Here is a 26,153-nt window from a genome sequence, read left to right as displayed (position 1 = left end):
GAGCTGGAGCAGAGGAGTTCTGACCCCACCTGCTCATTTTCTACACCATGGCACAGGCACAACGCCTTCCTCTGAGCCCCGTTGTGATTTTGAACAACGTCTGCTCTCTTTACTATTTCCTTGACAGATGAAGTTTCTGTTTGTGGAAGCGGTGTGGTGCCTTTTACCCTCCCTCAGCCCTGGTCTGGTGGCCAGAGGCAGCAGGCTCCAGGCAGGTCTGATCTCTGCAACCTGGTTTGGGCTGGGGGGAGGCTGTGGGCTGGGTCTGCCGGAGGTGCAGAAACCAGGGCAGGGGCTGGGCCTGTTCCATGAAGGGGAGTTGGGGGCATTTGGGAATGTGGGCCCACATCTGGGGCCCAACCCCTCTCTGGTGGTTCCAGGCATGAGGGGCTCTGGCCTCAGGACCCTTCCTGTGCCTCCACCAGGGCTGTACCTGCTGCTGCTCGTCCTGCTGGCAGGGAAGAGCTTTGCCACCCTCCGCAGTCTTCTCAGCACTGCAGGGTTGTGCCTTTGTCCCTTCCATCGTCCACATGTCACAGCTGCCTCCCTGCAGTGTGCAGAGCACTCAGGATCCACGTGCGAGTAGTTTTTGGGGCTTTCTAAGGGATGGCTGGGGGGGTGACTACCTGCGACAAAGGTGTCTGGGTCTGTCCCTGTGCCTCAAGGGGGCGGGTGCCTCTCCCTACCTCCACCCATGGGGCACAGGGCAGGGACTGGGGCTGCTGGTACCAGCCGGGAGCAAGAGCAGTGCCCCTGGGGCATGTGTGGGGCTGGCCTGGGCAGCAGCAGGAGGGCCTGGGGGCTCTCAGGGGCTGTCCCAGGAGCACCGGGGCTGAAGCCGTGCCCAGGCCCGTGAGAGCAGCTGTGCCCATGGGGTGCTGCTGGAGGCAGCGCTGGCACAGCCCTGGAGGGGGTGCACGGAGCCAAACGCTGGAGGCTGCACCTGGAGGCCTCAGCCATGTCCCCAGGCGCAGCTACATGACAAAATACAGCCACGGCCACCTTTTCTGCAAAATCCACAGATTCCACATTAAAAGAACTTTATTTCTGGAAGATTACTTGCTCAGCTTTGTCACGTTGCTGTTTTTAAACTGCATCACTATCCGTGTCACCTCGGTGGTATGGTACACTGTCCTATTGAAACATGCCATATAGATTTTGAATAAATAAAGCTACAAAGCCCAAGTTATGTACAAAGATCTTAGGCAAAGATATTATGTTTACAAACCTATGTACAATAAAACAAATGTAAACAGTCAAATGCAGCAGAGGATGCACAGGAAAGGATCATACAAGCCCTAACAGCAACGAGTGATGTTCCCACCGCCCTTTCGCTGGGGGCAATGTGTTTTTTTCTCAGCGCTTGTAAATAAACAAACTTAGAGCTGCAGAGCCAACGGAATGTGATGGACCAAACTGGGAAGATCTTTTTAACCTACTGATCAAACCCCAGCTGGGCTTGCTGGTTCATTTTTGAAATCCACCAACTCTGAGGCACATAGACAGAGAACTCGCACAAATACATTGCTTGAAAGACCCACAAGGTACACAGTCGCCCAAAACTGTCACAGAAGCCTGCAAGTGACACTGTAAAATCCAGTCATATATTACACAGATCTGAACATGGTTTCGATGGTTATGGGGTCCTGGGAGGGGGCATGTCATGGGCAGGGCAGCCCATGGGCTTAGCGGTTTCCTAAGGAGCTGAGTGTCTCTGTGTGGAGGCAGGGAAGGCTTGATGCAGGGGGCGGCTTCCCAGGGCTGGGGGCGTTGGGGCGCAGGCACCCCACAGACCCCAGCTCCTGGCAGCAGCCCCTCGGTGCTGCCCCACTGCCCAATGGGGCTCAGGGCTGGGCCTGGGCCAGGCGGCCACAGGGCTGCTGCCACCCCTCTCTTTGCTCCCCCCCACAGCCCAGCCCCAGCCCCCCACTGCTGGGGCTGCACAGGCAGGGCTGGGGCTGCGCTCATCCTCCCCTGCCCACACTGGGGCTTGGCTGGAGGCAGACACACAGCAGCTGCACCCTGCACAGCCATAGTTTATTAAGCTACAGTAACTCAGTTACAGACCCAGACCTGATCCCCAGATGCAGATGTCTTGCCACCTCCCTCACCTTACCCCACATCTCCTTTGAGAGGTTGGAGCCTGCTGGGGAGGAGAGCAGCTGCGTGGGTAACTGGCAGGATCGCGAAGGGGGCAGGCAGCGAGATGGGTGGCCTTTAAGAAAAGCAGCAAGTGTTTCTGTCACGCCAAACCTAACTTAGAGAAGAGATAAAGTGGCAGGTCAAGGAGCACCTGGCCGAGGTTTTGCAGCCCCTGAAACAGAGCACTACGTGGCTCAGCTTGCGCGACGCGGCGTGGGGCCAAGTCAGAACGTGTCCACTACAGCAACAGGAGGAAGTTAACTATTAACAAGATGTGAGGGGCTGTGAGCACAGGGCTTCCTCCAGCAGCAGCCAGGCAGGGACTGCTGCACACCACAGGGCAGGTCGTGTTCCAGCAGGGCGGGAATGGGGAGGAAACTGAAGCAGTTCTTCTCTTGGTGGGCTGAGAAAAGCATCCGCAAGTCCAAACACAACCTCGCGCTGACTCATACGCTCAGGGGGAGCATGCCAGGTGCTGATGAAGGTCTGGAGGCTCCCAGTCCAGGGGAACCTTGATCAAAGCCGTTTACTGCCCTGAGAAGAAACAAGAGACAGGCAGGTGAGTGATAAGCAACCCCAGGAGCTAGTCCCGTTCACCCCACCCACCACCAGGAACTGGAAGACAGACCCACCGCCTTCCTCCTCAGCCCCCTCACAGCCCCCTCCCTGAGACACAACGGGGACGGGGCAGGGGCTGCAGGGGGAGCCGGGGGGCCCCAGCCTCAGGGGTACACCTGCACTGCGGGCCTGGTCCCCCCACAGCTCCCCTTCCCCGGGGGGCTGCCAGCTGCAGCCACTGCCAGGCACAGAGGGGCACGGCCAGGGGCAGCTGCAGGGCCAGCTCCAGCCAAGCCCCCGTGTCCATCACAGATGGCTCTACGCAGGCTCTTGTAAAGCAGACAGGGAAGCAGGTACGTGTAGATACACACACATACGGGTGTCCACACGCAGCTACAGAGCAACCACACAGGGGAGAAGGGCTCTGCGAGGGCCAGCTGCAGATGCTGCAGCACAGCAGAGGCTGGGGGGCAGCCGGGGCTCCCCTGCAAACCCCCAAATCCCCAGGAGCCCAGGGCTCCCCCCTCCCAGAGCTGCTGTGGGAGGTAAAGCACGCAGAGCCTAAAGCACGCAGAGCCTGCTCCCTGCGGGCTGGGAGAGGAGCACCTGGCTACGACAGCTTCTCACTCCCTACGTGGCTGACACTGACATCTTCTCTAATTAGGCTCAACTCACAGCACCTGGAGCTCCACCATCACCACAGCCTCACGGCCAAGGAGCAGTTCAGTTCTTTCCCTCCCTCTGCCAGGACAGCTCGCCCACCCCTGGCTGCCCTGGAGCGAGCCCCTCACCCCTTGTGTGCTGCCAGCCCCAAGTGGGAACAAAAGGAAGCTGGAGGGCTCTGGGAGGAGGCAGAAGCAGCTGACCCGGGGGGCTACCTGCTCTGAGGCCTTGGGCTGCACCCAGGGCAGTGCTCAGAGGAGTGCAGCCTGGTGACCTGCCAGCAGTTCGCATGAGCAGGGCCTCGGGGCTGGGACAGGCTCACAACTGGCCCCAGGACAGACGGCTGTGGGTTCCACACAGCACTGGTCCCATGCTGCTCACGCTCACCGCTGACCCTACACCTCCCAGGTCTGGGCTGTACAGACCCTGCCAACAAACCCAGAAGCAGCTGCTGTTGTGTTGGACAATTACAGAACCCTTCTGGAAGGGTTGAAGGATGAAGAGCTCAACTGCACTCTCGCAAGCAAGGTCAGATTCCCAAGGTAACCTGGGGCTGTGCTGCAGGGGCTGTGCTGCTTCCCACACCAGTGCTAAAGCAGGGAGAAAACACCTTTTCCATCTCCTCCCCACTAAGCTTGAAATTTCGAGCATTACTTTGATACATTTCAGAGACAAATGCCTCCAGGAGCGCCTGCAGCAAAACACTGCTGGAGGAGGCTTAGGGGCAGACGCATTTTGCTAACTGATTTGAGTGAAGGGGCAGGAAGCCAACCTCCTCCCGACATGACTCTGCAAATTACTTATCAGCTAGAAAGCTGCTCTGCCAACTAGACAGGGGAGAAACAAAAAACAAATAGGATTAAAACGTGGTAGTTTGCTTCCTTTTGAACAGAAAACTGATGTTGAATAGCAGCAGCGTGGAGGGGTCATGTCTGGTGAGTCACGTTAAACCAAAGCTCTGCAGGTTCGTCATGGTTCCCTGGGCAAAACCCAGGGCCCTTCTCGTGACACACAGACGCTGTCCTGCTGTGCCCTTGCTCCATGTGCTGTGTGCCCTGCCCGGGCTGAGGTGGGACAGAAGTGATGGCCGTGTCCTCACAAGGCAGCCATCAGCTGCACCACGGCATGAGGCCGAGGGCAGCGCACACAGCGGGGGCTGCATCCCCACGGGGCCCCAGCTGCACTCGCTGCCCGCAGCTGCCCCGCACTGCCTGAGGGATGCGTTTGAATTAAATCCCAACACCTGGCATTTGTGCATGGCACTACACCAGGGACCGGCCAAGCCAAGCAGCATCCACTTCTGGTATTGCTACTTTTGGGGCACTGGCTGCTCCCAAACAGGGTTTCACCCTGTGGGGAAGACTCAGCTGCAGCCACCCCCACCCAACAGACCTGTCCGTGCAGGCAGCTTCACCTCTGAAGGACTCTGGGCACGTCTAGCCCTCCCCAGCTCCTGCTCTGAGGCTCATTTGGCAGCGTGGGCCCTTTTCAGTCTCCCAGAGGTACACAGACAAGGCCAGAAGCCACGAAGCCATCGGGCACTCTGCACAGACACCACACAGCTGTGAAGGGACCCAACCTAAATCACCGGCATTACAAATAATATCCTGAAGCCTCAGACAAAAGGGAGAACGATCCCCGATCCCCATCTCAGAGCCGGGGGCAGCAAGGGGATGAATGCTGCAGCCCCAGTGCTGTGCAGCATCCCCCATGCTGGGGCAGAGGCCTGTGGGCACCCCCAGCCTGCCCAGGCGCTGCCTGCAGCTCCTGCCCTCGCGGAGCGCCCTGCTGCCTGATGCACTGGGGAGAGGCCAGGGACTCCCTTCTGTGTCCTGACCTCACTCTCCAAAGTGGGACCAACACCCTATAACCTATCTTTACAGAAAAGCTGTTTTGCTGTTTCAGGCAGGTGTGATGTGGATTTGCTGGCAGCAGTGCCATGAGAAGTGGTGAGCATGAGGACATCGGTCACGTGAAGAGGTGCCAGCACTGTGCAAGATGGGGAGTGCTTAGAGCACTACGATGCACAAGGGAGACAAGCAGGCTCTCTGATGAAGATGGAGAAGATTAAAACCTTGTTTAGAAGCTTTGTGAGTTTTCCCCATGATTTGCTAATTAAAAGAATATCAAGACAGAGCAGAGCGCTCGTTCGTGGCAGCAGCTTCTCCCAGGATGAGCTCCCAGTGAACCCGCACTGTTCCTTGTGTACTGCTCGCCCAGACTTGCCCTCGGTGCAGAAACAAAGATCAAGCAGCAGCTTTGAATCGCAGGAAGCCAGTTCAGTAAGTGGGGCACAGAAAAAGGCTCTGAACAGTATCAGCAAACGAGGGGATGCTGAAAGCTGACATTATGGCTCAGTTTATAGGACTCAGCCATGGACTTCTGTTGTTAACAAAAATGCACAAAAGAAATAAGTTAGCATTACTGCAGTTAGAAACAAAGGAAAATAAGTTAAGCAGAGCAACTCTTAAAGAAAACTGTAGTGTGGTGGATGACTACTGACCAACGAGAACAACTTGGGAAGGGAGGTCTTGTACTCAGTCTCTGGGACAAAATCCTCCACCATGACACACCCAGAGCCGGGAGGAACATGCACATCGCTCCATGCTCACCGCCCCATCCAGGCTGACACACACATGGAGTGACCGCACACAGAGCTGGTGCTGCCAGGCAGCCCAGGGACCTGCCCTGGGTGATAAATCCCAGCCAGGTCGCTCACTTCCTGCTGCCAGCACTTTCCCCAGTCGCTCAGACCCGACCCAACACCCTGCAGTGCCTGCCCGGTGCTCCTGCTCAGGGCCCCTCAGGTCAGGCTCTGGTGCTTCCACCTGCTCTCTGTCCTGTGATTACTCAAGACAGACTTTTACTCACTGATCTGTATTTCGAGATGTATTTTGTATTTAGCACAATGTCTCTGAAAGTCCATCAACCCGTAAGTATCACACAGAACCTCACCAGCAGATTGTCTCACAGCTGAACAACCCAGCCCAGGGAATACACCGATGTGGTCAAAGCACACTTGGAGCCCAGCTTATCAAGGAGCACGAGGAGGAGGTTCCCAGGCAGAGCAGTGCTTTAGCTTTACACCAGTGCCCTGGGGTCCTGCTCCCACTGCCAGCAGGGCAGGGGGCTCACAGCCCTGCTCCTGCCCTCCCCCTGCTCCGCAGAGCCCTGTGCAGCACCTTGGTGCCTGCCTGCTTTGCCATGACCACAGCTACGGCAGCTGAGCAGCAGCCAGCCAATGTCCAATGCAGTGCTGAAGGAAGAACATGACCAAAGGGCAAAATTCACAAAGTTTCAAAATGAAGATTTCACCAGTATTTCAAAATTCACTAAGTTAGCAGCAATGCTTTGTCCCATATCTCTGATGTGTCTGGTTCAGTCAGAAGCATGCAAGTATTGAAGAAATATTAAACCAAGAAAGCAAGCAGCACTCAATCTTATAGTTGCAACTGGTCACAGCACCAGAGAAGTTTATCTAAAGTAAGGAGAAACAGAGATTACAGCCTCAGGCTTTGCTCATTGCCTATTAGTTCATAACGCTAGAACTACGTCATGCAGTTAGCACAACCACCAACGCTGCACCTCCAAGCACCAGAGTTAAAACGCATGCAGCTTATCATGTAAATGAATTCATTTACCCATGACCAAGGTGGGGAATATGACCTTTTCACGCCTAGTGGAGAAAAATTGAAACAGTTTATGCACACAATACAGACATTCTTGGGCATAACCCTGGATGCAAGCAGCGGGGAAAAGCAGGGGTGCTGAACCAACCCTCGCCTGCTCTCTGCTGTGACCCCTGCGTAAGGACGCTGCTCTGCACAGGCGGGGGGGATCCCTCTTCAGTGACCACCAGCACCCCCACCACGCTCCAGTGCTGAAGTGCATGACCCAAATAAAAGCTTGGAGCACTGCAGAGCACCTTACGGGATGTGGATTTACTCAGCTGCACCTGGTGTACCCACATTTAAGAAGGTTTCCTCTTTTCCTGGGATTTTTTTTTTTTTTTTTTTTTTTTTAAAGGAAGACTAGGGAACAGCAAGAAGACCCAGTTCCTTTCTGATGTATTACAATCAGGGCTGGGGACATCAAGCAGAAGCACTTTTCACATTTAAACTTTAGCTTGCTTTTTTTTTTTTTTTAATAGGGTATTTCTGTGAATCTACTGGGCTAAGAATAAACATCAACTGCAATGACTCTGACGTGCCGGAGGAGCAGGGTAGAGGCCAACAAGCAGTTCGTGCCCCAAGGAACAAACACCCGGTCTTGGCTCACTGCTGTCCCAGCTCAGCTGTTCTAGTGCCAGGCCTCTGCAGAACCCATCAAGGTCAGAACCATTTTATTCCCCAACTGGATCAAAGTTCGTAACAATTAAGAACAATCACAACGATTACAATTACAAGAAGCAAACATCTATTGGAGAATGATCTCAGGTGCTGTTCTGCTGGGTCCTGGTGCCTGTGCAGAAAGATCATGTTCCTAAAGGAACGACTCTGGAGGAAACTGATCTTATGCTACACTTGGTAGAGCACGGAAAAAGAAGAAAAGCAGTAGGTAAGTCCTGCCTCCTCCAGTTCTCCAGCAAAGCTCACTTGCAAGCCCAGCTATTCTCCAAACATCCCCCAAAGTGACGCTGAAGTAACTGCTCCTATCCTTGCTCCCACCACACCATCTCCTGCACGTTGAGCTTCCTGCTCAGCTCTACTCAGCAAGCAGAGAGCAGGTGTTTGAGGAGAGATGGAGGTTCATCGAACATCTTAACCAACAAAATGGGAAAGTAAATGGAAGTGTAATGACGTGACTGAATTACCTCTGTCACAATCCCACCACCCAGCAACTGGCTGTTCATAAGGCAGCAGCTGCAGATTGGACCGGGTCTACGAGCACACGTGGCTGATTCAGGCTCCAGCGACAATTTGGGGCAGGGAGGAGAGTACAGGGGCTGGAGAGAAAGGAGGAGAAGAGGGGAGAAGAAAGGGCACTCCTCAGCTCAGCCCCTCGTGCCCAGCCGCTGTGACGTGCAGGGGACCAGGCACCACCAGCAGGCAGGCACGGTGGGGCCGAGCTCACCGCAGTGAGGGCTCTGTCCAGGTACTGGTGCAGACAGAATTATTCAGGCTTTACACAGGAACGGTGCAGTGTGCGTGCAGCACAGACACTGCATCACCCCCAAGACCATGAGAGAGGCAGGAAGACAAAGCGAGGGGAAGGGGCAAGCCCCTGACCCCAGCAGCACATACGAGAGGAAGAGAGAGAGAGGATAGAGCCCAGCAAGGGTCTCACAACTTGCAGGTGTGCACAGTCATTTCCATGCACTTTTCTAGCCTGCTAACATCCTCCGAGTGTGCTGTAGAAGTGCTCTACCAATAGGCTGCCTTCCTAAGCCTTCCTAAGCCTTTTTCAGCTCCAGCCTGCTCTGAGCTGCAGGCAGCCAGCCCAGGTAACAACTGTGATGACAATCTGGATAATTAAAAGTGACCCCCACCCCAAGCAGCAATCAGCTTATTTGTCACACCACAACTCAATATAGCCATGCTGCCTGTTAAGAACAGCTCTAATCTCCCCCTAGCACTATCCTGACAGCTTGCACACGAAATGAAGCCTGCATTGAAAGTGTGAGCACTGCTGTGGGGGATGCGTGGACCCCGGTCAGCCTCCCAGTATGCAGACAACCCTGATGTCTGTCCAATTTGCAAATGACAACGACCTTGTTAAGTATCTGAACACTTCCTTTCCAAAAGCAACAAAAAACAGTTGCTCTAAGAACTCTGTATGCCAGTTTCTAAGCAGCAGCTTGCCCTGCTACCCACATAGCAACATGATTCAGCTCACAGGAGAAGAATTGCAGAAGCCCAGCTTGACTGTTGTCTATATGGCACTCTTTAGGTTGCTAACAGCTCATTTAATGCTCTAAAATAAATTCTAGATTGAGGGTGTGCTGAAAATCAGCATTAAAATTGAACTGGCTTAGGGTTTAACAAGGAAGACTAGCACCACGGAGGGAGCATGGAGGGTGTTTAGCCCGGTGACACCCAGCACAGGTTTCAGTATCACCGAGTAGCACCGGAGGAGCGCTTGGCTGCACGTCCTGCCCTGCAGTGCTGCTCACCCAACCACAGGGACGGGGAACATCCTCCTGCTGAACCACTTCCCCATACGAAGGGAAGTCACGTGAGAGTGGTTTTTCCTGTGAAAGCAGTTTCTGGCCTCCCGGCTGATGCGCAACACAGCCGGGAGGAGTACAGCTGCCCCTTCCATCAGCCAGAATTACACAATCAGTGACATTTTCTTTTCCACTAATAGAGGGGGAAGTAAAAAGAGGACCCCACCCTCCAAGCGAGCCTGTGCTGCCCACACTAAGCTGTTCGTACCGAGGGAATCTCCAGAGTTGTGGTTAAGGCACTCCCCACGCACCAGTAGCTACGGCAACTCCACCACTATTTCCTTGAGATCCTTCTGAAGGCCGTGGTGTCCCCACCAGCAGAGAGATGAGGCAGCAGAGGGGCAGAACTGGTGCTGACATCCTACCAGCTGAGAGGTCACACACTGGCTTTTCTCTTTGCCTTACCTAAGTCTACATTATCCTTGCTTCTCTGTCCCCTTGAGAATTTGGCTCCACAAATTATTTGTCTTATTGGATGAAAGCTGCGGTGGGCTAAAAACAAGCCCAAAAAACCCTCCTGCTTCACACAGCATCCTGAAACACACTCCCCCCTCCTTTAGTGTAAAAATAAACCCTGACTTACCCTTTGTCGAAGAAGGAAGTATGTCCTGGATGAGGGTACTTTGCACCATTGCTGTTTATCATGCTGCTGTTAACATTCCCTGAAATATAGGATTTCCGTGATGCCTGGTCCTTTGCAAAATTTCTGCAAGCAGCTAATTTGGATTCTAAGGCCTGTGAAAGGAGAAAAAGTAGGATTAAGAAAAATGTTTTGCTGCTCAAGTTCAGGCTTTGACATGACCACAGATCATCATGATCTGTGTGATCACCCCAACGTAACCATCTTTGGCAAAAACTGAACTAAATGGGAACAAAGCTGTCATTTTCTGTCATCTGTCCATAATTGAAACCCACACAATGAGATGCTGATGCTGACTGCCAGGCACATTTTGCTTCCATCAGGACTAGGATTTTATAACATATCAACTCCCATTTAGGTACCAAATGTAAAAAGGTAACTTGGCAGAAGTTACTGAAACCTCTTGCTTTAAGAACTTGAGTGAGGCTGGCGTAAACTAACCAGAGGACTCAGAGAACCAAAAGCAGAATCATCAAGTTTTGGGAGTGACCGTACATTTGGAAAATTGGAATTTTTCCCAGGACAATGTCTTCTGGCATTTCTTTCTTAATCATTGTCTGAAAAACATGGCTAGTTTCTTAATCCTCCCTGATAATCTTCGGCAGAAGAGGTGCTACTGACACAGCATAAGACAGCAGCAGAAACAAAGGCAGCTAAGCCCATCCTCAGGGTTTCTACCTCATCTCTACTACTTCCAAGCTAACCTGGAAAGATCTTTTTCCCCCTATGCAAGGTAACAGACCTTAACAGACCTGCCTCATCCACTGACTCCTGGCAGGAAGGAGACCCAAATCCTGATTCTCTCCTCCACTTCAGTACATCACCTGCCCTTTCTGTCATTTATCACAAGCCGAGGTTTAACTTGGTAAGACTGTCTGGTTCAGCAGAAAAACCTTGCAATTATTTGCTATTTCCACCCTGCACGTGTATGAATTCCCACACTCGCAGGCACATGGAGACAAAATTTCAACTCCATAGTATATGGGGCTGTGTCAGATTCCATTCAGTAAAGTACTCCATTAATAACTTACTGACGTACTAAGAGAAAGGGAATACTAACATCTTCTTCTAGAAACCCCTTTAATCTTCCTTAGATAGGTATCTTTATATATAGTCACTATCTCTTGGTCTCAAAGCATCTTTCTACTGGAAATATCCAGTGTGATCTGCATCAAGTAATTTGCTGTCTCACAAGCAAACAAGAAAGCTGAAGGGAACTTCTTGGAGAGAAAGGGAGTCTGAGGCATGGGAGAAGGTATCCTGCGTGTAGCCAGCCCAAAGAAATCTTGAACATCCTATAATTATTACTAAACAAATGCATGAGCTGGAATTCTGCATCACTGGCAGAGCGTGTGTTTAAGAGTAGGCTGGGAAAGAAGCATGCTTATTTGGCATTTCCTGTCCTTGCAGAGTAATCACACAGGATTGTGATTAAGCTCCCTAAATCCCCTGCAGACTCTTACTCACAATGATCCCATTTTAAACATGCCACTCCATAACTCTGAGTCGTCCTGTTGCCCTTTCAAACCAACTTTGAGCTCACTGGATCCAAATGTAAGCAAAGATGTCATTTTTAGCTCAAACTTTGCTAGAACTATCTTGACTGCAGCTATTTCTGTTTTCCTCATTAACCAGAAGGGAGAGAGGAAAGCCAGCCCTGAAGGCTAGGCACCGAGGCTACCCATGTTTCCACTCGAAACACTAACCACTGTGGCACTTCAAACAAGCTTCTCATAACTCAAAAGTCACGTCTTCATTCAACTGGAAAGCCTGGCATCCTAAGCAACACCGTAACAGATGTTTAAACCACTTCTTCCCTGCTTAGAGTTGTAATCCCTTTAAAGGCTCACACATTTCACTTCCCGTTTAACTACATAGGGGGAACATTTGGCTTTCTCCTGATTTATTTTTTCCCTTTCTTACCCAAAGGGCTCTTTTCTAAAATTTATTTCATTTTTCAGCAACACTTGCAGATCTCCTCAGGCACAAGAAGAAACAGTGACAGTCTGATTTCAGCTCACCTGCTGTGACATAAAACAACTATGCAGTGGACACCCCAAGTCTGAGGTTCAGTTCTGAGCCCTGGTCTCATTACAGAGAAAGCTGCAGGACCCATTTGAAATATGCACAAGTGCCTGATGTCTAGCCCAATGTACCAAAACATTGAAGGTTCTTTTTACTCCAAGTAAAAATTTCATCAATAAATCTGGCATCAGAACTTCAGCAAACCTGCTCTACAAATCAAGATACTTAAAAATATATATATTATTACATACTAAACACTAAATGTGGATGATTTGGAAGAGAGACATTGGAAACTACAGCATGAACTCAACATGGGCCACAGCCATCTTTAATTTGCTTACAAGGATGAGAGCTCAGTGATATCAGCACAGAGCTAGAGATACTTCAGTACAGAGCACTCACCCCCACTTTCCGTAAGAGATCTCCCACAATGTTGAGTGCAGATATTCTAGCTGAAGGAGTAAGAGGGCTGGTACCAAATCCGTTTGGAATAGCTGCAAACAAACATGTTTGATTATGTGAGTTGCTATGTGCCTTGCTCCTCCTCCACAGTTCAATTTTTAAAATAACTTCAGTATAAAAGGGTAAATCCAAAATCCTACTGCAGGCTCTTCATACAGTTACTCCATGGTAACACAGGCTGCATAACCACTAGCCATGGAAAGAATAAAAGCTTAATTCCTGTTCACTGCCTCCTTTTCCATTAGACCTACATGCAGAGTTCATGCACTCTGCATCTGCAAGGCTTCTGCCTGCAATCTATCTAATCCAACCAGAGCTTCCCTTGGAATCTACTCTAATTTAGAAAATAAATGTCATAATCCTTGTGATTGTCCAGAGCCTTCCAGATGGGAAGAGGACTGGACTAACATCCTACTGCCTCACAGAGAAAACAGCACCCCTGAACGCAACTGTGGTAACAAAGGCAGTCTAGACTATCACAGTTATTACCCACCATTTACCCACCACTGCTACCCTGCACTTAAGCTGAAATATCAGTCACTGCACTGCCCTGCAACCCCAAACGTGCTCTACTGCAGGCACCTACTGCAGAGTACAATCCCTACCACCCCAAAGCAGTAGCTCAGCTTCTGAATCTTTCTTTTCCATAGCATTTGCTCATGACACTCAGTAAGCAGGCCTGATGCTGGCCCATGATTTAAAAATGCAATTTTTAAATTACATTTATGTAATGCCTGTTGGATCCACATGTACCATGTTTACTTAAACATGTGGATCATATACCACATGATCCGCATGTTTACTTAAAGTTTACTAACAAGGACCTGGTCTGAAACTATTTTTGACAAGCAGAGCATAATCTCAAACAACTAGGCACAGCTTCTAGGAACTCTACCTTTTGGGGAAGGAAAACTATTTTCTGATCCTTTTCCAACAGGTGTAGCTGGCAAGGAGAGAGACGCCTGGACAGCTGAATCCATCTTTTCACAGTCTAGAGTTGGAGAACTAGGTGCAGACTTTCGGGTGACTTCTTGTTGCCTTTCCCGTACCGCAAGCTCTTGCCGCAAGTCTGAAGTTGGAAGAAGGAAAATACAAAAACCACACATTATATTAGCAACAGATTTCTCTAACATGCTAATCGTTTTTTGAGAGGGGAAGAGGGAATACTTTGTAACAACCAAACACCAATTCACTGTTGCTGGATTTCTCCAGCAAAGACCCCATCTCAAATCAGACAGCTCAATACCAGCACCTCCCATTACAGCTGGATGTAAGGAGGCAGCAGAGATCCCCCAGCCCAGAGAGCTGCACGGCCCCAGAGGGCACAGCAGGTGACTTGACCTCAGCATTCTTCCCCACTTGTAGTTTGGTTCCATGGAAAGTGTGCTTCGAAATACTTAGCTGGTTACAAATGCCTGCTGAACTGCATTCAGCTTCTGCTCAAATAGAAGCTGGGAAAACAGATTAATGACCTAGTTTTGTGTTTCTTGTGTTATTTTTCCAGTTAATTCACAGGACTGCACACCAGCCAGAGACAGTCAAAGGGCTGTATCCAGTGTTTCTTGACTCCTCAGCAAATGAAAGAGCAGGCTGAAGAAGCCAGTAGTCCAAACGAAAGAGAATCACAGAATACTCTGAGCTGGAACTGACCCACAAGGATCAAGTCTGTTGTACAATATGGCTTTTAAGTTATCCTGAATTTTTAGGAAAGATTGAGGAAAACAGCACAACTGAAATGAAATCCAATTTGGATTCCTAGAAGAGTATTTGTGGCTGTTCAATCAGAAGTGTTATATTTGACTTTGATACCATATCTGTTCTTTTAGTGCCTAGCATTCCTGCTTGCTTACATGGGAATAACATGCAACTTTTCTATTCCAACAAACGCTAAAAATTTGCAAAGAACTCATCCAAGACAGAGGATGTCTCATGTGATGATTCCCCCAGTGTTCTAGAAAATAATCCCCTAGGTTTTGCTGTCTTCTCCAGTATTATTGCCCTAACCCTAGACTGCAATACATACATATCTTCAGAAAATTCTTAATCTCCCTTTTCACATTTATTATAAATAAAACTGTTTTCAATAGTGGCTTTCAATTTGTGAGGCACAAACTTGCTCCAAAGAGGCTCACGAAGAACACCAACAAAGAAATCCCAGCCTACTGTCAAGTGTATGGCCTTACAGTCAGATTGTTGTTTTCACTGAGGAATTGTTTTAGAGAGCTTCACTTTGGAATGAACATTGAAAACACTAAACTACTGCAATGGAAGGCTTTTGAGCAGATTGTCCCATTAGAGAAGTCGTGTTCCCCAACCATTAAAAAAATAGAATACAAATAAAGTTTCCCCCATGTCCTCTATGTGAAACACACCAGGGAATTCCCAACTTGATTATAACCCAGAAGACTATCTTAACATCTCTGATCCTACAGGTCTAACCACAGTCTTTACTGGAATATCTTTAATATGCCAGGTGATTTCCAACAGATTTAGAAAGTACACAGTAGACAGAATTTTTAAAGATAGTTGTTTGCCATTAATCATGCATTTTCCTGTCATCTCCTGTATTTTCCGTTCCTATACAAGGCACAAAACCACAGACAGTGGGATCTTTTGGATCACAGTACTCAACTCTGTTAGATCTGCGAAACAGTTTTTTTTCTGGTCACGTTGGTTAAAAATTCTGAATGAATCTTATATTAATTCAGCCCTACATGAAGATTTTTTTTTTTTTTTTGCTCTTAGCTACAGTGAACATACAAAGAATAGAGAAAATACTGTTAGTAAGCAAATCCCAATGCTTACATTACAATACCAGTTTGAGTGTCATTACATGAGCCTTTCTATAAACACAAGCTTTGGTTGCTACACGTCTCTGTTAGCAAGCCAACAATGTCCCAAGACACAGAAGTAATCAAGAAAGCCATACCTCTCGCTTCATCCTTTAATCGCTGTACAGAAACTAGCAATGATTCCTTGTCATCCAGTTCACTTTCTAAAAATGCATTTCTCTCAATGGCCTGGTTCAGCCTTTGTTCAAAGTCCTCCAATGAAACTATTGTTGCCCTAGAAACAAAATCCAGAATATTAGGTTCTTTGGCTCAACTAACATAAAAGTGTATTCAAAAACATAATAGAGGAAAAATGTTAGCAGGGTCTACATTCAAGTTAGTCATCTGAAAGCTATGGAAATGCTTCTCTGAAAGGACTAAAACTCCAGAGAAGCCAGGGATTGAGATGAAAAGAACACGATAGCATCTGGCTCTCTGAGATGTACCAAAGAGCTGGAAAAGAGCCAGTCTAGCGCACCTTGCTCCATTCTTCCCAAGCCATTCCGCAAAGCCATATATTTTATCAGTGAGTCACCTCAGGAGGAACAGGCAACAGCCCAGAAAGCAGGGCACTGGGATATTCGTTCCATGATTTCAGTGGGACAACTCATATGTGTCAAAAGTTAGTCATGAGGTTAAGAGCCTTGTGGAAACAGGGCCTCAGCTCTTAGATCTTTTTGCCAGATAGCCGGAGGCTCATTCCTGGTCCTACTGAATCAATGGCAAAATTCCCATTCAGCAAAACGGAAGCATGATCGACTCCAAAACTGGGCGTTTCTAACAGCAGCCTGTTCATTTTGTGCACTTACACAGGCCACATTTGTTCCCCACAGTCATTAAGCTGTTATGCAAGGAACAGGAGACTCCTTTGGCCTGTTCAATTTAAAAGGGACTATGTAAAGCACTAGCTTCTTACTTCAAAGGGGCTTTGAGCTACAAGGATCACAAATACAAGTCACCCAGCTGGTAGTATCAAAACCAGTGCACTGGCCTAGCTTGCTCTGAGCCTTCTTGTACTGCTCAGTTCTCACATGAGCATGAAGCATTTTAGGCTTTCCCACTAGCTTTTCTTGATGTAATATAACACTACCAGCTGACGGAGGTAAACTCCAGGAGTAAAGTTGCACTGTACAAAGAATCAAGCATCATTTTTTTAAACCATGTGCTTTTTTTTTTTTTCCTCTTTAGAGAAATAAAGTGATGAATCTGAATAACAAGGAAAAGATCTAGTGAATACTTTAAGGAAATCAGAGGACTGCAGCCTTCACCTCTTTGCACGTTCCAAGTCATCGTTGGCCTGTTCCAACTCCCTCACATACTTATGTAGCTGATCTTTAATGGCCCTTGTCTGGCTCAGGTCATCCTCTAACAACGACACTTGCTTGTAGCTTTGTGCATACTGGTGCTCCAGTTTCTCCTGAAAGAAAGAGAAGTAGTGAGATAAACATCAGTAGCATACATTCTCCAAATTATCAGCGGTAAAACTGGGCAAACAAAGTGAAATACTAGCTGCAGTCTGCTGATCTGGGATTACTGGTAACACACAACAAAAAGCATGAAGGCAGAAGGAACATACTCTGAACATCAATACTGGACACAGGATAAAATGACAAACACCACATTGTGCATTGACTTCTCATCACAACCCAGCTGGCTGTTCAGAGATGCATCCCTGCATCTGTTCCTAACAGCCTGCACTGACAGCTGCTCTGATGCCTCAAACATCTAGAAAAACAGAAATCTAACTGCACAGCCTCCCCTTCAGTGCCTCTCTCCCCTGACAATAGCCACACTGTTACCAGAACGCATCTGATGTCTCCATTACAAATGAGAGCCACTGAAATCTGTTACAAAACCTCCAGGTCCACAAGCTTATCTTTGAGATACTGGAAGAATCAAGTCTCAAACACACTCTCACCAGCTCCACAGGGTACAGACAGGGTCTTATGGAAAAACTACTGACCTTAAAAAACACATACTGGCCTTACAGACATAACCAGGACTGGATATGTGAACAAGTAATCCCCAAAACCCTATTTCCATTAGGTAAGTTTTCCAACCTTTGCCTTCAATAAACTAATCTGAGGTTACCAGAAAAGATACTTTTCAAGACCCTGAAAGAATTTGTTAACACAGAGGGGTTAATTAAAATGCATCATCTGAACACACAAATCCTTATGCAGTTCCTGTCTTCACAGATATGGCTGTTAAGAATTAGGAATAAATCTCTCAAAGATGTGCACAAATCACCCATCTTCAGCTTTCTTTAAGGTCTCATAAAACCAAGGAGACGTTCTGGAAAAAAAATTAAAAAATTGCAAAGAAAGATGACAACGCAATGGCCTGACAAAACATACTTGTGTTGTCCACCCTGTTGCTATGCTGATGTTGCCTGGGTAAATAATAAAGCTACCACTTGGCAAAGCCTAGAGAATTCAAATAAACGAGCACAAACTCAATGACAAGAGTTTAATGATGTGAACAAGAAAAATTCCTCCAGAAATTTCTCTGGTAGGTTGCTGCCTTATTTGGAGCACATACTGGAGATCCTCAAGACGGGATCTTAAACAGATGACTCCTTTACTTCATTTGGATATTCAGTGGCCAAGAACAGAACAGACAACCTAAAATAATATCCAAGACATATCTGTAGGAGAGGCAATGCCATTACAGACAAGACCTACCTTTAATGTTTCCACTTCATATTTCAGTCTTTGGTTATCTGCTTGCAAATCCCTATTCCTCTGCTCGGCTTGCACTAGCTGTGCCTCCAACTCAGCTTCTAATTCTCTGCTTCCCTCCTGAAATTCAGCCAGCTCTTCTCGAGCTTCCTGGAAGCTGTAAGGAGACAGTTTTGTCAATCGAAAATGCAGCACCTCTCAAGTTAAGACAAAGCCCATGGCTCGTTAAAAACAATCAGCTGAAAAAACACGAGTTTTAAAGTACTTAAGCATCATCCACAGACCTCTGCAGGGGAAAATGAAAAACAGGGAATAGAGAAATCACATTAAGTTTAGCTATAAAAGGAAATTCACTCCCTAACATCAAAAAAACCCTCAAACAGCTACATTAAATACATGTGCAAATACAACCTTATCAAGGCTATTTCCAGGAATCACAGAACCTGATGAATACTTTGAACTCCCGTAGCTTTCAGTCTAGCAGACTTGACAGAGTCACTAAATAAAGTGAGTTTGTAACCTGCTTCTGGTCAGACACTAACAGAATGAGTTACTGTATCTCTGCACTACCTGGAAATTTAATGTTGCTGAAAAGCATTAAGCTTTGAATCTTAGGGTTACTTAAGCACTTTGGAAGGAAGCCAGCACTTACTAACCTTGTACCACTGCAAGGTATTAAATTGCTAAAAGCAGCCACTCCGCATACTTCACTTATTAATTTTTCATCTTTACCAAACGTCATAGCTCAGCTCCTAGCAAGCTGCAGAGAAAACTAACAAACTTTAGGAAACTACATACCCATTGGCATTAAAGGGAGACTTTTCTGACACCCAAGAACAGCCCAGGAAACCCCACATGTGAAGGGGCCTGCCCTTCAGATTCCCACTCCCATCCCCATCCCCAGGAAAAAAAAAAAAAGCCAAACAAAAAAGCAACTTGCACGTTGGGCTCTTTGGGCTTGAGAGAGGTTTCACTTCTATTGCACACAGGTAACACTGAGTGCAAGAAAAGCCTTCCAAAGAGAACAAAAGCTGGGAGCCTATAGTCATTTTTTGTAACCAAAAAGCCTCGTGCCCCCTTAAAACACGCAGTGGCACAAACACAGGCTGGACTATGAAGTACAGTGCATTTCAATAAATGGCAGCAGCCACCAAAACTGTCACTTTTTATACCAGTAACTAAACTGCAAGAAGCCCAAGGGACCAGTAATGATATCATCAAGCCCAAAGGCAGCTACTTGCAATAAAATGTCAAGTTACTACTCAAAGCAGCACTTTAATTATACAAATATGCACATGATAGCAAAAGGGGCTCTTCTCTTGCTCAAACATGCCCAAAACATAGCCTTGAATTCCTGGCATGGTAGCACTAAGGAACACTGCGCTTCCACAAGAATGGGAACGTAAAAGCTGGATTTAAAGCTGGAAATAAAGAGAGCTCTTTTTTAAACAGACACCTAATACTCATTTTGGTAAAATCTTGCAGAGAAACAGATTAAGCCACATTCTGATCATCAAGAACTATCTGCAAACCTACAACAGTACCTTTGTTTGTACTTCAAGGAAAGCTCTTTCCAATACGCGGTTTCCTCCTTTGGACTTGAAAAAGTTGGGATTTCTTCACTGTCCATGATCAGTAGGTCCCTGCAGGGCACAAACACAAGAATGTGCTCAGGATAGGCAGACAGGCCCCGAAACTGCTGCCGGGCTTCATGGCATGGCCTGGCAACAGCATCCAGGCTTGGCACTGGCCAGCAGGATGTTAATGATCATCACTCAGCAGAGACCTGCCGCAAGTAATGAAATATCATCCGGCTTCGGGAAAGGCTTGTGCAGCAGCCTGAAATGAGACCAAAATTGTCGGCTGTGTGCTGTAGCTGTCACTGAAGCATTAGCTAATGCCACGTGCTCATTTAGGACCACCACTGGTAAGGACATTGAAATTTACAGCTATCACAGTTTCCACTTCCATTTGGAAAATGTTCTTAGAGGTTCTGCCTGCTGCCCTTCCTGTTATGGCAGCAGAGACACGAAACAAGCAAGCCCAAACGCTCTGAGGTCAACAGCCAAGGAGCTGTGCTGTGGGCATTAAAACTCGATTTACTCTTCCCAGGTTGAGCCCAAGCTCATTTCTGCTTCCGTACCAATGAGGCAGGTGCCAGCAGCCACCCTGAGACCCGCTGTGCCCTCCCCAGCCACCCCAAAACAGCTCTCCCCAAGCCCCGTGCCCCCCCAGGCCAGCAGCTCCTGCCAGGGATGTCTCCGGGTGGGTGGCAGCCGCGCTCTGCAGTGCAGGAGCTGCCCCCGGGGTGTCACGCAGACATTTGGGAGCTCCCTCCAAGCTCTCACTCAAGGCAGTCATTTCTCTCCCCCCTCTCCAACAGCCGAGACTCCAGCTCGGTTATGAATTCCCAGAAAATAAAGGAATAAGCTGAAACCAACCTCTTTGCTATGGCAGAGGCTTCAGACAGCTCTTGCTCCAAGCTCACGCTGGCAGATTAGCCAGTAACAGCTGACCCGTGAGTCCCAGCCTTCCCTCTGACAGCCATCAATAGCCACTGCTGTCCCTCCAGGCCCAGCCGTGTCACACTGACACGTCCTGCATCGCCGTGACCCACATTTCAGCCACCCAGAAGTGGGACAGAACGCCCCAGCGCTTTCATCAGAGGGCAGCCAGGCTCATTCCCCAGCCTGGTCCTTAGCTCACAAAGCGCGGCACAGCCGCTCTTCAGCCGGGACCGCAGCTGCCACCACCCAGGGCACGGGACCAAACTCACCCAGCGGGTGCTCAGCACCTCAGAAGCACCCCGACTGCCTCCCTGTGCTTCCTGCACCCCACGCTGCTGTCAGGTCTGAGCTGGCCATCATCAGCCAGGCCCCCACGCCGCTGACACCTGACCGTGTTTCCTCTCCTACAATGCCCTGAACTGAGCACAGCACACGTGAGGCACCGCCAGCCCTCCCGGCACACGTCTGTCCAGTCCTGCTGTCCCTCCAGACAAACATGTCTTTGGCGTACGTGCTTCAGCTGCTGCACCTGTTGGCAAGGCAGTTTAATGGTAACCCAGGAACAAACGGCGCCCCGTGCAAAGTGCCTGTTTACGGTGGATGCGGAGCCCGTGAATCACCTCCCGAGCCGCCAGGGTTTCACAGCCGGCTGCAGCAAGGCGAGCAGACGTTGCTGTGGCTCAGGCACACGTCAGGCAGCTCCTGGGCTGCTACGCTGATTTGGGGGAAGAGAAAGCGATGAGCAGTTTGCCTTGGTTACCGCTGTGTGCTGCCTGTAACACCAGTCCCACACGGATCACACTGGAACCGCTTCAGTACAAGCCTCCGGACCTTCCCCTCAGTCTCTCCAAGAGGGCCAGCTGAGAGCACAGAGCAGCAAGAAGCACGTTTTCCCCAAAACAACACCCGAGGTGTAGCGCTGAACAGGGTCAGCTCCCAGTGCTCCGGAGGAGCCCTTCTGAAGACGTAACCCGCCAGGAAGCCCCACATCAGTGAAATTCAGGATGCGTTGAGAAGAAAGCTAGCACGAGGAAGCGCCTTGCATCATTTCCTAGAAGCAGGCGCCACAAGGCGCGCCTGGGCCCAGGACTGCTTCCTGCTGCGAGGGTGGGGAGGGCAGAACATGGGGGTTTCCACCCCTCGTCCAAGCGCCACTTCCCTGGAGACACCAAAGGGAGGAGACTCGCCCTGCGGTACCCCAAAGCCGGCAGCACCCCTCGTCCTTCACCACTGAGGTCTCAGAGAGGGACGGCACCGACCTTCCCAGGCCTGTCTGCGGCCCCTGACACATTTTTTAGGCGGTGGCAGCTCGCACCCACCCCTGCTCAGGGTCCTTCCTCTTGCCCAGCTGTCAGCCCTGATTTTTCACCTGCCTCCTGCCCTGCAGAAACACCTCCCTCAGATGCCAACATGCTAAGCTCTAGCACCCACAGCCTGGTTTGCATGCACGATGCTGTAGCTCTTGCTTTCTCTCACGTGCACGGGGCCAAGAGCAAGCTAAGAGCACACACACTACACAAACACAGCAGCTCGGGGCCAGAACACTGCACTGAGCATCAGGAGGGGCAGGCAGCTTCACGGTGCAGAAAGCAGCCCCCCAGCACCACCAGGGCACGAGCGCCCAGCCTGAGGCACGGACGCGTGGGACGGCGTCACCCACGGCGTGCCAGGGGCTGGACAAGGACGGCTTTGCTGCTGCACGGCGCCAGCTGCCCGGCTCGGGGCTTTGTGCGAGGGGCTGAGCCGCAGCACGCCGAGCCCTTCCCATTCCCGGGCTCCGTGCAGACGTGGCGCTGCCAGAATCGAGCCTTTGACAAAGAACACTGAGGCTTTCAGGACATGGACAAGACAATGCAGCAGCGTCTTCCAGGGAAAATGAGAGCAGGCTTCTGGTGATGCCCACTCGGCATTCATTACAACAGCTCCGCATTCATGCAGCGCCCTGGGAAAGCTCGGGCACGCGGGCATAGCTCCAGGTCCGAGTAGCACTAAAACAAGAGCTGTGTTCAAAGCACCGTGGCTGCTTTCAAGCTCCCAGTACACAGTCACTGGGACCGAGTAACTCTCCTCTTAAAATGGAACAACTTTTCGATGCTGTGATTGTACACACACACACACACACACACACACACACACAAAAAAAAACCAAAAACAAAACAAAACTGCAGCTTGTAGGTTAAGGACTTCTCTAACTGCATCTTTTTCTTTTTTAAGATGGGACAAACGCGGTTTCCTCACCTCCAGAAGCATCCTGCCAAGTGGGATGCTCAGTATTTTCTGAGCCCCACGTGTACCAGAAGGAACTGAACTACCAGGTAGACAGTACTTTCCTCAAGGACATTAATGGACCTTGCATTCAAGGCCAAAACTCCTCTTCAAGGAGCCACCTCTCAGCTGAGCCATTAAAACACAAACACAGCACCTTAAAAAAAGCTGCCCGGGCTCCCCATGTGACTGGAGGCTGCAGCTCGGGCTTGGATCAGATGTCAGAGCACAACACAAGGCTCCACACCCAGCGCAGTGCTTGGACTCCTCTCTGCCCCTTCCCACAGCTCAGAAGCTGCTGCTCCGACCCTCAGCTCATCACAAGCTACAGAAGCACATCCAAAGTGACTCAGAGCCGTGCTCAGACGCAGCTGTGATCACCCAGCACTTCCAGGGAGCACTCACCGAGGAGAGGGGAGGCACAGCAACGTCACCGAACACACCAAGCTGCGGTAAAAGGCATCCCACATCCACGCTTCACTTCCTGACCCACCACCAAATGTGGCACAACCACCAAGTGACCTTTGGAACTGAGCAAATACCCACCTAAAATAGGACCTGGCAGAAATCCTGCCAAGGTCACATCCGGCCTCCAGCTCCCTGGGCTGTCGGAGCCCCGGAGGGGCCGGGTGCCTGCCCCTTGGTGCCGGGAAGGGCTCTGCCAGGAAGCGTCGCTGGGGCCCGGCAGGCAAACCCAGGTCTTCCACCTCTTCCCATCATCTCAGAAAAACAGAAGAAAACTTGTTTCTGCCATTTCTGGTTGTCAAATCCCAGGAACCAAGAGGTAACCCCCGAGCTGGCAAAACTCTGGATTTGTTTATTTTATCTCAAACCCAATTTTGGACTTAAAGCACGGCTGGGCACCTGAGCACTTCAGAAAAAAAAAAAAAAAAAAAAGAAAACACAAACTTGTGTTGTCTTTCACTTATAAGAATATAGAAAACAAGCAAACAAACAAAAGCCGTGGATTAGGTTTCTCCAATCAATTTGGGCTTGTTTTTCTCATCCTGAAATAGGAGCTGGAGGCATTTTCATACGCGTGTTGGAAGGCTGCCTGCTTCCATCTCTGCTTCGGAAAGCAAACCTCTGTCTTTTCCTGCAGTACTATTTTTGAACTGAATGTTCTCTGGTGAACCACAACAAATGCCTCCTTGCCTCTTACAACAGCAGCAGATGAGCTTTCGGGAGGAAAAAAGAAGTCAGAGAGCACAGCGTCAGCACAGCACTCCCTCCCCGGCCGTAACCATCAGTCCTGCCTTTCCGAGGTGGGTAGCAAGCCAGGCAGGAGAGGACCAAACCTACCCGCAGGATCCTCAAGCCAGGCTCAGGATAGAAGCCTCTGGAACAGCCAGACACCGTCCAGTAAAGCCTTTTCATCCTGACAGCCACTGTGGAATCAGCCTTATTGATGTACTACAGCCAGCCTGTTTTGCACACATGGCCAAGGCTTGCACACCTGGCAAACAGGATATCTGCTGGGGGAGACAGGGACATCCACCCCCCACCCCCCAAAAGCAAAACCAAACCAATGTTGCCACATTAGCCAGCCCTGCGATGCAAGCAGGGACAACAGAAGGAAGGCACTAATATGGGAAGCCTCTTTTCAGAAATCCAGCTACAACTACCAAAGGTATCAGAATTTCCTGTTAAAACCATTGTTTCCTTCACACACCTGGCAGTGTCAGACAACCTGCCTCTGCTTGCTCCCAGCAGCACCACCGAAGCATCTCCTGCCCAGAAGCAACAGCCTCACCCGAGAGTTTAAGGCAAACACAAAGAGCCTGTGACAGAAGCCGGCAAAAGTCCCTGGAGCCTCCCCATTATCTCAGCAATTAATGCCATCCCCATGATGAAATTCCCTGGAAAGGCGGTGGCCAGAGGGCTACGATGCTTTTGGTCACTGTCAAACGAGTGACTGGGAAGCTTGAAGGGAAGAGCACTCGGCGCAGGTTTCTCCTAAGGTGAGGCAATCCTCTGTTGCCTTTTAAATCCCTTACAATCCGGCAGTGCCAGGGAGGGAAAACCTTTCTGAAAAAGGCCACCCAGACACAGGTCACAGGCTGGCCATAAGCAGAGGGACTCAGGTCCCTTCAGCAAACACTCAACGAGATGAAAGTTTTAAAGAAATCCCCGAGCTGTGCTGTGATCGGGGCAGTGAAGCTCAGCGGGCTGTCCCCGCAGAAGGCCCCTCTGGGGGTACAGCCGTACTGGGGAAACCACACTGCTGGCAGCGGCTCGTCCTGCCCCAGGGCGGGCACAATGCAGTGGTGAAAATGCACTTTGCTTGAACGCACGTCAATTTTATCTCGATTACGTTCACGGGGACACAAACATCTGAACACTGTGCGGCTCTCCCTTTTTAGTCCACCTTCCCCCACTTCTCCAAAATACCCGTAAGAGGCTGAAGGCACACGGAGTGCTTCGCTCCCTGCTTTTTGGCAGCCTCGTGCCAGCTGCCTCCATGGCACCAAGGTCACGGCCGCCACCAGCCCCATGCTCTCCCTGCACTCTTCCTCTCCCTCCCCGGCAGCGGGGCTGTCACCTCACACAGCCGCAGCTCCACACGAGGAGGAAAGGAGGGTTCGAGCCCCGGGAGCCGAGGAGGAAGCGAAACCCGCACGGACACACACCCGCACCTCTGTACCCTCGGTAAGGGGCAGGACCCAACACAGCCAGAGACACCCCGAGGGCCCCGGGCACTGCCCGTGCCACTGCGCCCCCCCCCCGCCTGCCGCCACCCGCGCCGAGCCCGGCAGGCCCCGGGGGGCACGGGCAGGGGCAGGGCAGGGGCAGCCCCTTCGGGACCCCCCCCCCCCGTTCCGTCCCCTCAGGGGGCCGGGGGGGGGGGGGGGTGCGGTAGGGGGGGGGGCAGCGGCTCGCGCAGGGCGGTGGCCGCGCAGCCCGGCCGGTCCCGACAGACGTGCGCTGCGCCCAATAGCAGGCCGCGGAGCCGCGCCGCCGGCCAATCGCGCGCGCGGGGGGGCGGGACGTGCCCCGTTGTCAGTTGGCAGCCAATCGGCGGGGCCGCGCCGGGCGCCCCAGGGCCCTGGACTCAGCCCCGCAGCCCCCGGCCGAGCCCCGCAGCTTCCCCCCCTCCCCGCTCCCCGTCGCCCCCCGGCCCTCGTCCCGGCCCCGCCGCTCACCGGGGCGCATCGCCCGCCGCAGCCGCCCGGCCTCGGAACCGCCTGATCCGGGCACCGCGGGGCGGGGCCA

The 26,153-nt window shown here is 50.5% G+C and overlaps 1 protein-coding gene across 4 annotated transcripts; it reads right to left on the bottom strand.

The window, feature by feature from the left end:
* Nucleotides 1-1,003: 1,003 nt before the first annotated feature.
* NDEL1 (nudE neurodevelopment protein 1 like 1) lies at nt 1,004-26,153 on the bottom strand. 4 transcript variants are annotated; one of them, XM_032199623.1, is made up of 10 exons: nt 26,084-26,141; nt 19,713-19,811; nt 18,172-18,325; nt 16,756-16,904; nt 15,586-15,722; nt 13,552-13,725; nt 12,597-12,688; nt 10,113-10,264; nt 7,005-7,039; nt 2,608-2,676 (listed from the first exon to the last, which is right to left on the bottom strand). In XM_032199623.1, the coding sequence occupies exons 2-10, from the start codon at nt 19,796-19,798 to the stop codon at nt 2,669-2,671; spliced, it is 987 nt and encodes a 328-aa protein (XP_032055514.1). In that variant the 5' UTR covers nt 19,799-19,811; nt 26,084-26,141; the 3' UTR covers nt 2,608-2,668. The 4 variants fall into 4 exon arrangements, with proteins under 4 accessions (XP_032055513.1, XP_032055514.1, XP_032055515.1 ...); XM_032199624.1 differs by lacking the exon at nt 2,608-2,676 and adding an exon at nt 8,177-8,308 and having other exon boundaries at nt 26,084-26,153; XM_032199622.1 differs by lacking the exon at nt 7,005-7,039 and having other exon boundaries at nt 1,004-2,676.

Source organism: Aythya fuligula, chromosome 18, assembly GCF_009819795.1.
Source record: "Aythya fuligula isolate bAytFul2 chromosome 18, bAytFul2.pri, whole genome shotgun sequence".
NCBI classification, from domain to species: Eukaryota; Metazoa; Chordata; class Aves; order Anseriformes; family Anatidae; genus Aythya; species Aythya fuligula.
This window is presented reverse-complemented; position numbering and strand designations above follow the sequence as displayed.